The 10,760-nt window shown below is 63.9% G+C and overlaps 1 protein-coding gene across 1 annotated transcript; it reads right to left on the bottom strand.

Annotated features, from left to right (window-relative positions):
• Window positions 1-4,444: 4,444 nt before the first annotated feature.
• On the bottom strand, window positions 4,445-8,755 carry DLX3 (distal-less homeobox 3). Its single transcript, XM_058857784.1, has 3 exons — window positions 8,122-8,755; window positions 7,160-7,350; window positions 4,445-5,530 (listed from the first exon to the last, which is right to left on the bottom strand). The coding sequence occupies exons 1-3, from the start codon at window positions 8,438-8,440 to the stop codon at window positions 5,204-5,206; spliced, it is 837 nt and encodes a 278-aa protein (XP_058713767.1). The 5' UTR covers window positions 8,441-8,755; the 3' UTR covers window positions 4,445-5,203.
• Between the last annotated feature and the right edge of the window lie 2,005 nt (window positions 8,756-10,760).

Below are 10,760 nucleotides of genomic sequence, written 5' to 3'. Positions count from 1 at the left end.
CACCGGCACCGCTCCGGCACCGCCGCAGCCGCGGGGACACCGAGGGACACCGAGGGACACCGAGAGACACCGAGGGACACCGAGAGACACTGAGGGACACCGAGAGACACCGAGGGACACCGAGAGACACCGAGGGACACTGAGGGACACCGAGGGACACTGAGGGACACGGAGGGAAACCGAGGGACACGGATGGACACGGATGGACACAGATGGACACGGATGGACACTGAGGGACACTGAGGGACACGGATGGACACTGAGGGACACTGAGGGACAGTGAGGGACACGGATGGACACGGATGGACACGGATGGACACGGATGGACACTGAGGGACACTGAGGGACACTGAAGAGGACGCTCTGCCGCTGCCCCCCGGGCCACTGGGAGCCCAGCGAAGCCCTGGGGGAGCCCAGCGAATGGAGGATGAGGAGGAGGAGGAGGAGGAAGGTGACAACGATCTGCAGGAGCCCGGGGATGTCCCGCTCTGTCACACTCCGCTGTGACCCGGCGCCCCGTGTGCCATCCCAGCGGGACAGGACTCGGGTCCCCCCATTGATGGCAGGGGGACCCCAGGAGGGGCTGGGGAGCCCCCGGCCCGGTTTTATTTATAATTTCTGTCGGTCATTGGCTGTGCCCCCGTTATGAACTGAACACTGATCGGTTCTGCTCCTCCGCACTCACCGCGCCTTTGGGGTGTCCCTGCTTTGGGGGAGACGCTTCCATCCAGAACCTCAGGCTCTCCCAATTCCTGGGAAAACAGCCCAGAGGGGCTGGGGGTGCAGGGCCAGGGGCTGGGGCTGTGTCCCCCCCCCAAACATCCGCCCGAAATGGGGCCGAATCACAGGAACTGTGGGGCCGGGGCTGGCGAGAGGCTCCCGGCCCCTCCCGAGGGGAATTTGGGGCAGTTTGGGGCTGTTTGGAGCTGTCTCCCCCAGGAGGGGTGGCAGCGGGGACAGGGGGACACGGGGCAGGCTGGGGACCCCAGCTGAGCCCCCTCCCTGCCCTGCGGACCCCGGCCCGGGAGCGAGGAGGGGTTTTGGGAGCAGGGGGTGATTTCCCTCTGCACCTTTGGCTTTGTGCTTCCAGGAGCAGCCGCAGCCCGGCTGGGAAATACATCCTTGTCACTTCCCTTTCTTTCCGTGGCGTTATTTCCCCCTGCTCGGGGTTTGTCACCGGCGGTGGTCCCCGGAGCCCCCCGGGGGTCCCCCAGGGGAGGGGCAGCGGCTCCGCGCCCCCCTTGCACAGACACCCCGCGATCCTGCCGAGGTTCCCCTCCCCGGGTGGGGGTGGCAGCTGGGAATGGCCTGGCCGGGGCTGGTGGCACTGGGGACCCCATGTCCCCATTCCCGGTCACCCTGGGGGCTCCCATCCCTCAGCCGCGGGGTTTGGGTGCTGATCCCACAGGGTGGGGGTCCCCAGCTGTCCCCAGGGGACACGGCCCGTGCTGGGGATGCTCCCAGCGGGATTTTCCCGGAGGAACGGAGCCCACCCTCCCCCGAGGATTTAGGCCAGGGGATGGGTTTACTTTGCCCAAGGCTGGAAAAGGGGAGAGTTTCCCATCCTGAGGCTGGAACTCAGGGCCGCGGTGTCACCTCCCTGTCCCCAGCAGGGCATCCCCGGGCTGCTGGGGCCGGAGCCATCCCGGGGGAGCGCTGCTGTCCCATCCCGGGCCCCGGCTGGCTCCGGGTGAGCCGAGGGCTGGGCCGGGCCCGGCTCCAGGGCTGGGGCTGCCAGGCCGGGCCGTGGGCGGGCGCTGCCCCCGCTCCCGGGGCTGGCACCGGGTGACGCAAGGGCTGCAGGTGTCGCAACGGGGCAGGAGCCGGGTGAGCGCTGCGAGGGCTCTGCTGGGCCCGGGGTGACAGCGGGGGGACCCGGGCACTGTCACCCCCGGAGCTGGCACCGCAGGAGCTGCCACCTCCCCTGGCATTGTCACCGCAGGAGCTGCCACCTCCCCTGGAGCTGAGACCTCCGGCACTGTCACCTCCCCTGGCACTGTCACCTCCCCTGACATTGTCACCCCAGGAGCTGCCACCTCCCCGCTGGGACCCCGGTGCCACCATCCCGGGGCTGTCCGGGCTGTCCCCGCTGCCGTCAGGGGTGACTGGGATAACTGGGATAACTGGGATAACTGGGATAACTGGGATGGCGAGGGAAGGTCGTTATGTGCTGGTGCCAGGACAGGACAGGGATGCTGGGGACACTGGGGCGATGTCCCCACCCCTGTGGGGAACCTGTCCCTGGCTCCCATCCCCATTCTCATCCCCATCCCCATCCTCATCCCCATTCCCATATTCCCGTCCCCATTCCCATTCCCATTCCCATTCCCATTCCCATTCCCATTCCCATTCCCATTCCCATATTCCCATCCCCATTCCCATATTCCCATCCCCATCCCCATTCCCATTCCCATATTCCCATCCCCATTCCCATATTCCCATTCCCATCCCCATTCCCATTCCCATTCCCATTCCCATTCCCATTCCCATTCCCATCCCCATTCCCATATTCCCATTCCCATTCCCATCCCCATTCCCATCCCCATTCCCATTCCCATATTCCCATCCCCATTCCCATATTCCCATCCCCATCCCCATTCCCATCCTCATCCCCATCCCCATCCCCATTCCCATTCCCATTCCCATCCTCATCCCCATTCCCATTCCCATTCCCATCCCCATCCCCATTCCCATCCCGAGTGTCCCGGGACACCGAGCCCGGCCCCGGGGGGGATCTCGGGGTCCCGCAGTCGCTTTTTGGGGGATTCCGGGGCGTTCTCGGCCACGCCTGGGCCGGGAGAGCAGTGGGAGAAGCTCCGGGGCTGGAGACGGGGATTCGGGGGGACAAAAGGGGGGCAGGAGCCCGGGGGGACCCTCTGGGGGATGGGATGGGGGGCTGGAGGAGCCCCTTGATCCCAAAGCTTTTCCCGGAGCGCATTCCCCGGGGCACTGCGGCACCCGGGATTTACATAATCCCTGGATATGTAACCCGCACCCTTCCTGGGTTTTTTCCTCCTCCTCCTCTAAATGAAAAAAAAAAAAAAACCAAACAAAAAAAGAAATTGAAAAAGACAAAACAAAAAAATAAAAGCCCAAGAATGAAACGAAACCTCCCCAGCTCCGGCTGAGGCCGCGGAGCTCCCGGCCCCGGTTCCTGCTCTTCCCGAGGGGTTGGGAACGGGAACCGGGGGCGCAGCTTGAGGGGGGATTTGGGGGCGAGGGGCGAGGCTGTTCCTGCCCGGATTTGGGGATGAGGGTCCTGGGGACACAGCTGAGAGCCGGGAGCCCCCCCCGAGGGACCGGGGAGGGTTTGGGGTGACCCCGGGGACAGCAGGACAGGGCCAGCCCTGGGGATGTCACTGATGGGAGGTTTCGGGGTCACTGGAGCGCCCCAAACCCTCCAGCGCTGCCGGGGACGGCGCCGGCTCCGCAGGGAATGGGCGGATCCGGTGGGATTTGGGGATTTTTGGGGGGTTGGTCCTGTCCCTGTCCCGCTCGTTGTCCCCAAAAGGGACATGGGGCACTCGGCCACCCTCGCACTCCGCAGGGCTGGGAGCGCTCCGGCCCCAGGAGCAGCGCCAGGCCCCCGTGGCCGTTCGGGGAATACTCTGAAAACCAGGAAAAAATTCCTTTTCCTGCTCCAAAATCCCCGCTGAGCGGGACAAAGCGGGATTTGGGATGAGCCAACATCAGCCGGTGCCACCCCACGCCCAGCTGTCCCCCCAAAAAATGACTGACAGAGGGGTTAAATCCACATTTCCAAGGTGGAAAAAACCCAAACCCTGCTCCCCAAAAACCTCCTGAAACCGGGGGGGAAACGGTGTTGGGAGCTTTAAATACAGAACTTTTATTAATGAACATTTCCAGCCCGGCTCTGGATCCCTGGGGAAGGAGCAAAGGACACTCGGGGACACCCGAGGGGGGTTCCCATAAACCGGGGGGGGGTTTCCTTAAAAAAAAAATAAAAATTATAGACAAAAAAAAACAGACCGAAACCAGTTTGGTTTGGAACAACTTTATACAAACGAACCTTATGTACACTCCCTTTTTTTTTCCCCCCAAAACACCCCTATTTATAGAAGGCAACATAAATAAATCCCCGGGACTGTACAACACTATGAACACTCCTTAAAACGGCACTTTCTGCTTAAAAAAATAGCATTATTCTCTTAAAAAATAGGAAAGAGCTCGGTTATTTTTTTTTCCTTTAAAATAAGTCGTCGATTTCCTTAAAAAAAGGCATTTTCGCCGTTCCTTTACCCACAGCTGGAGGCACAGCCAGAAAACGGAGATGAACACGAGTTTTTCTCTTTAAACAATAACTTAAAACCATTCCTGAACTGCTTAAATATTAAAATATTTCCCTCCTCACACCCCCCTCCTCCCCACCCAATTTTATTTATTTATTTATTTATTTTATTTAATTTTAAATCACCACCTTCTGGTCCGAGCATCGTCCCGGGTGATTCCGGCCGGGATGAGGGTCCCGCTTTGCTCCCGTGGGGGGTCCGTGCCCCCCAAAGCCGCTTTTGGAGCCGGGGCCGAGCACGGGGACAGAGCTGGGGACAAACCCCTCCCTGTCGCGACAGCGGCGACACAAATCCTCCATCCCGGCGGGATCCGGGGTCACTCCCGGGGTCACTCCCGGGGTCACTCCCGGGGTCACCCCAGCGGGGAAAGCTCCGCCGAGGGGTCGGGATGAGGCTCTTGGGGGGTCCCGGATTTATCTGAGCGGGGCTGGGGGGGTCTGATGGAAAAATCTTCACAAGTTAAGGAGGAGCAGAAGGATTTTCCACCTTTGGATTTTCCACCTTTTTGGATTTTCCACCTTTTTGGATTTTCCACCTTTTTGGATTTTCCACCTTTTTGGATTTTCCACCTTTTGGGATTTTCCACCTTTTGGGATTTTCCACCTTTGGATTTTCCACCTTTTGGGATTTTCCACCTTTTCCTGCGCTGGGAGCGTCTGAAGCCTTTGCAGTCCTCTGGTTCCTGAGATGAGCGGGGGGCGAGGAGAGAGGATTTTTAGGGGTGCGCGGGGGGGGTCCTTTCCTTTCCTTTGTTGGTCGTCGCTTGTTTTTTTTCGGTTTTTCATTTTAGGAAAAATAAGGAGACAAAACCAAAACGGGGGCGGAGGAGGGGTTTGAGGGGGGAGAAAAGGAGGCCAAGGAGTTGTGCAGAGTCTCTGAGCCCCTGGCCACCCTCAGTACACGGCGCCCGTGCTGGGGGGCCCGGGGGACGGGTGGTGCATCGGGGGGGCCGCCTGCGCCTGGTGGGGTCCGTGGGGGCCGCTGAGGCTCTGGGGGTGGTACCAGGGGTTGTGCTCCTCCAGGAACCCCGGAGAGGAGCTGTAGGGCAGCGGCTGCGGCAGCGGGGTCCGGGCGCTGCCGCCGGGACTGTCCCACACCGGCGAGGGAGGAGAGTTGCAGGCCATGGAGTCGCTGTTGTTGGGGCTGTGCTCCAGGGGAACCTCGCCGTTCTTGTAGAGCTTCTTGAACTTGGAGCGCCGGTTCTGGAACCAGATCTTCACCTGCGGGATGGAGGGGAGAAGGGTCAGAGCCCCCGGAAGGGAACGGGAGGATGGGATGGGCACGGGGAACAGGGTCAGGAGCCGGGACGGGAATGGGAGGGAGGGGACAGAGGCGAGGGGACGGTTTGGATCGTAGGGACACCGGACAAGGGGGTCACGGGCAGCCCAGACACGCGGGAAGAGATTTGGGTATCACTGGGAACTTCCCTGGCCACTGGAACCGACCTGGGGGTCACAGGGACCCCAGAGACACGGGAGGGACACGGGGGTCACAGGGACCCCAGGGACACTCTGGCACACAGGAAGGGACACGGGACACAGGAAGGGACATCACGGGGACCCCACACGGTGCTTGGCAGGAAACTCCTCGGGACAGGGATGTCGTGGGACACAGGGAAAGTCACCCTTGTTGTGAGCGTGACAGAGAGCACGGACACAGCACGGACACGGACACCCCAGGGACACCCCAGGGACACCCCACGGACACCCCGTACCCTGGGGACAGCAGCCGTGTGACAATTGGTGTGGCAGGGACCCCTGTGGGGACACGGGCGTCACGAGGAGCCCGTCACGCCACTCTCGGGGCGTCGGGAGCGTCCCCGCGCTGGGCGAGGCGGCGCTGGACGCCCTTGGCCCTGGGCGAGGGGCGGGGGTGGCGGTGCTGTCACCCAAACAGGATGTCCCTCTGGGAGCGGGTGACGCGCTCCGTCAGCCCTTTGCCGAGTGTCCCCGATTGCTTCATCGCCCAAGGGAGGAGGAGGAAGGCCAAGGGCGGCACAAGGGCGCCGGCGCCGGCCCCGAGGCAGGGAGGGCACCGCGCTGGGGCGCGGGGGAGTCACGGGCTGCGGGGACAGCGGGGACAGAGGGGACAGCCCCGCTCCCCGCCCAGCCGAGGCCACCATTTGTCCCCGCGCCAGGCGGGACCCCGAGAGCTTCGCCCCGAATTTGGGCGGCTCGCGGGGAGGAGGAGAAGCCCATCCCGCACGTCCCGGCTCTTCCAGTCCAGCCTGCAGGGCCACCCCAGCGCCGGGGACAGCGGCTGTGGAACCGGTCCCCAAATCCCTTCTCCCTGCCCGAGCCAGGGGGAACTTTGGGGAGTCTGGGCGGTGGGAGCAGGCTCCGGCCGCAGGTCCCCGTGTCCCGGCAGGATTTGGGGTCAGGAGCTGCTGAGGCTCCCCGGGCTCATCCCGAGCGTCCTGGCGCTCCCGGGACTTGGTGCCCCACATTCCTGGGACAGCGGGTGTGCCGTGACCCAGGATCTGCCGGGGCAGGATCCAGCCCCAAACCCTGCGGCACAGCGAGGTCTGGGATGGGGCCGGCTCCAGAGGGACTGGGATAAACCCCGAAACTCCCGAGTGCGGCACGGCCGGGCTCCGTCCTCTCCACCATTCCCTCGTCAGAGCGGATCTGCTCCAAGGGGGAAACCTCGCCCCGGGAACCCCACAACCGAGCGGGGAACCCCAGCCCTGTGAGCCTCAAACCCCTCCCGGCTCCCCGGGAACTGAGCCCTTCCCAAATCCAGGATTTCCAGGGCGGCGGCAGCCGCGGCTCCGCTGCTGTGTTGTCCTCCGGCCCTGCGCTGCCCGCGGTGGGGATTTGGGGTGCCGGGGGAGGGGGTTCAGCCCTTACCTGTGTCTGGGTGAGCCCCAGCTGTGCCGCCAGCTCGGCGCGCTCGGGCAGCGCCAGGTACTGCGCCTTCTGGAAGCGGCGCTGCAGGGCGGCCAGCTGGTAGCTGGAGTAGATGGTGCGGGGCTTGCGGATCTTCTTGGGCTTCCCGTTGACCATCCGCACCTCCGGCTCCGGCTCCTCCTTCACGGACACTGCGAGAGGGCGCGGGGTGAGGCGAGAAGGGTTCCCAGGGCGGCCAGCCCTGTCCCCAGCTCGGTGTCACCCCGCTCGGGGTGCTGGCGGAGCCCCGTCCCCTGCGACAACCTCGGGGACGCTCCTGGGACGTGTCCCGGGCTCTGCAGCCAGCGCGGATCCCTCTGCGCCCCCACGGGAACACCGGGAGCGGCTGAGCCCCGGGAGCCGCCAGCAACACCCTGTCCCCATCCCGGGGACATCCCGAGGGATAAAACCCCCCGAAACCGGGGACACCCCAAGGGGTAAAACCCCACCGAAACCGGGAACACCCCAAGGGGTAAAACCCCACCGAAACCGGGGACGTCCCGAGGGGCACAACCCACCCCAGACCGGGAACATCCCGAGGGGTAAAACCCCACCGAAACCGGGGACACCCCAAGGGGTAAAACCCCACCGAAACCGGGGACACCCCGAGGGGTAAAACCCCACCGAAACCGGGGACGTCCCGAGGGGCACAACCCACCCCAGACCGAGGACATCCCGAGGGGTAAAACCCACCGAGACCGGGGACACCCCGAGGGGTAAAGCCCACCCCAGACCGGGGACATCCCGAGGGGTAAAACCCACCGAAACCGGGGACACCCGGAGGGGTAAAACCCACCGAGACCGGGGACACCCGGAGAGGTAAAGCCCCCCCGAAACCGGGGACACCCGGAGAGGTAAAGCCCCCCAAGCCCCCTCTGGAAGCCCAGGGGAGCAGCGGCCCCGGCCCCCCCAGCCATCCGTACCTGCCTCCTGCGCCGGGAGCTGCTGCTCCCTGAAGTGGCCGTACTGGCGGTACGAGGGGCTGTAGGAATACTCGGATTTGGGCGAGTAGGTGCCGGCGGTGCCGATGCCGTTGAGGTTGAACTGGGGGTAGGGGTAGTGGCCCACGGGCTGCCCGTACGACTGGCCCGGGTAGTAGTCGTGCTGGCCCGTGTAGTAGCCCAGGTCGGTGACCGAGGACTCCGGCAGGGTGGGAGAATCCTTGGAGGCTGCATGGCAGCTCAGCGAGCCCGAGAGGTCCGTCAGGATGCTGGAGAGCTTCTTATCGAAAGAGCCGCTCATCGCTGGGAGCGGGGAGGGGGCAGCTGCCTGCCCGGGCCGGGGACCCCCCAACCTGGCGGCTGCCGAGGCCTGGCGTGCCCCGAGCGGGATCCGGCGCTGCGGCTGCTTCGCGAGGAGCCACCGAGAGACTGTGCCCAAACCTCCGGCCCCGGCCGCCTGCTTAAAGCCTTTAATTAGGGAGCAGGGCAGGGTGGGTGCGCATTCCGATTGGCTCCAGAAATATTGCCTGGGAGGCAAAATAGGCTCCTGCCTCCTCCTGTGTGGGTTTTTTTTTTTTTTCTTCTCTCTCTCTTCTTTTTTTTTCTTTTTTTTTTTTTTTTTCCTTCTTGCTCTCTCTCAAGAAACAACAAAGAGTGGGTGAAGGAGGCTGAGGGAATAAATAAAGTGTGCAGGGTCCTGTCTGCAGGACAGGGGGGGCCTGGGGACACAGGGGACATTGGGGGGGACAGGGCTGGTTTACAGGGGAACTTTGGGGCCGCGCGGGGATTATTTGGAGGAGCGTTGGGGGGCTGTTTGTTGGGGGGCAGGGAAAGGGGGGGTGGGGTTTGGGACTGGGATGGATCCGTGCTTGGGGCTGGGGGGCTTTAGGGGTTTGTTTATGGCCCCCCCTCACTTCCCCCCCGCTCTGTCTTCTCCCAGCAGCGCCCCCCAGTCCAACACCACCCCCCGGGTAAAGCCCCCCCGAGGATCCTCAGTACCCCCAACCCTGCCACGCTCCCCCCGTGTCACCTCGGGGCAGTGACAAGCCCTGATTTTGGGGGAGACACCCCCCGGGGGTCTGCGCCCCTCTCCCACCCCCCTCAGGGCCGTGACCTCTCAGCTGCCCCAAGGACCCGCAGCAGCGTGGCCCAGCCGGGGGACCCGGGCCAGTCCTGGTCCCCTCCTGCCACCCGCAGGGCTGTCCCCACCCCCCCAGCACCAGGGGAGGGGGCGCTTTGCAAGGGGGGGCGTTTTTTGGGGGGGTGGTCTCTGCTTCTGCTGGCAGGAACCGGGGGGCTGGCAGGGGGCTGGGCCCGTCACCCGGGCGGGGCTGTCCCCTCCTGTCCCCTGTGTGTCCCCTGTGTGTCCCCTGTGTGTCCCCTGTGTGTCCCCTCCTGTCCCCTGTGTCCCCCCGCGGTGTCCCCCCGGTCCCCCCGCCCGTTCCGCAGCGCGGGGTAACGGCTCCGTTTGGCGGCCACGGCGGGAACTGCGCCGCGCCCCGGGGCTGCGGGTTCGAGTCCCGGCACCTCCGGCACCGCCGGGAACGCGGGTTCGAGTCCCGGTACCGCCGGCACCTCCGGGAACGCGGGTTCGAGTCCCGGCACCGCCGGCACCGCCGGGAACGCGGGTTCGAATCCCGGTACCGCCGGCACCTCCGGGAACGCGGGTTTGAGTCCCGGCACCGCCGGCACCGCCGGGAACGCGGGTTCGAGTCCCGGCACCGCCGGCACCGACGGGGAAAGAGGGAGAAAAATGGAGATTGGGAAAGGAGCCGGAACGGGAACCGGAACAGGGATAGGAATAGGGATAGGAATAGGAATAGGAATAGGAATAGGAATAGGAATAGGAATAGGAATAGGAATAGGAATAGGAATAGGAATAGGAATAGGAATAGGAATAGGAATAGGAATAGGAATGCATAGGAAGAGGAATAAGAATGCCTAAGAAGAACAGGAATCTGAGCAGGAATAGGGTTAGAAGTAGGAATAGGAATAAATAAGAGTAGGAATAAGAGCAAGAACAGGAAAAGGACAAACAGAAATAGAAATGACACAAGTAGAAAGAAATGGAAATAATAGAAAGAGATAAGCAGAACAGAGACGAACCCCCGAGGGAAGCAGGAGGCTCTGCAGGAGGCCAAGCCGAACGGCCTCACTTCCCACGTGGGAATTGTAGCCGGGAGTTGGAGGAATTCATTCCGAGGGGACAGAAGTGTCGGGGACCAGCCCAGCCCTGGGAGCCGAGCCGGGGTTCCCTGGGAGGGTCCCCAGGAGCCGCTGGGACACGCCAGGTCCCCAGCCGCGCTGTCGCCAGGGCTGGCCCCGCCGGGAGCGGCAGCTGCGGCAGGAAAAGCCGGTTGTGGGGCTGGAGGCCGGGGAGGGCAGCGGGGGAGCGGGGCTGGAGCGGGAGCGGGTCCGGCCAGTCCCCAACCAGTCTGGGACTGGGAGCTCTGGGGCTGAGAGCTGTGGAACCCCAAATCCGGGACTGGGGAGGGGCTGCGGGGGCAGCGCGGGGGACAGAAGGGGGGTCCAGGGGCAGGGCTGAGCACAGGCTCCGGTTAGCACCCCCCGAGTGGGTTGTGGGGTGTCCCCCGTGACCCCCCCAAGGCTGAGGGGTTTCT

Source organism: Poecile atricapillus, chromosome 27 (assembly GCF_030490865.1).
Source record: "Poecile atricapillus isolate bPoeAtr1 chromosome 27, bPoeAtr1.hap1, whole genome shotgun sequence".
Taxonomy (NCBI): domain Eukaryota; kingdom Metazoa; phylum Chordata; class Aves; order Passeriformes; family Paridae; genus Poecile; species Poecile atricapillus.
Note: the sequence above shows the minus strand (reverse complement) of the source record. Positions and strands in the feature narration are given on the sequence as shown.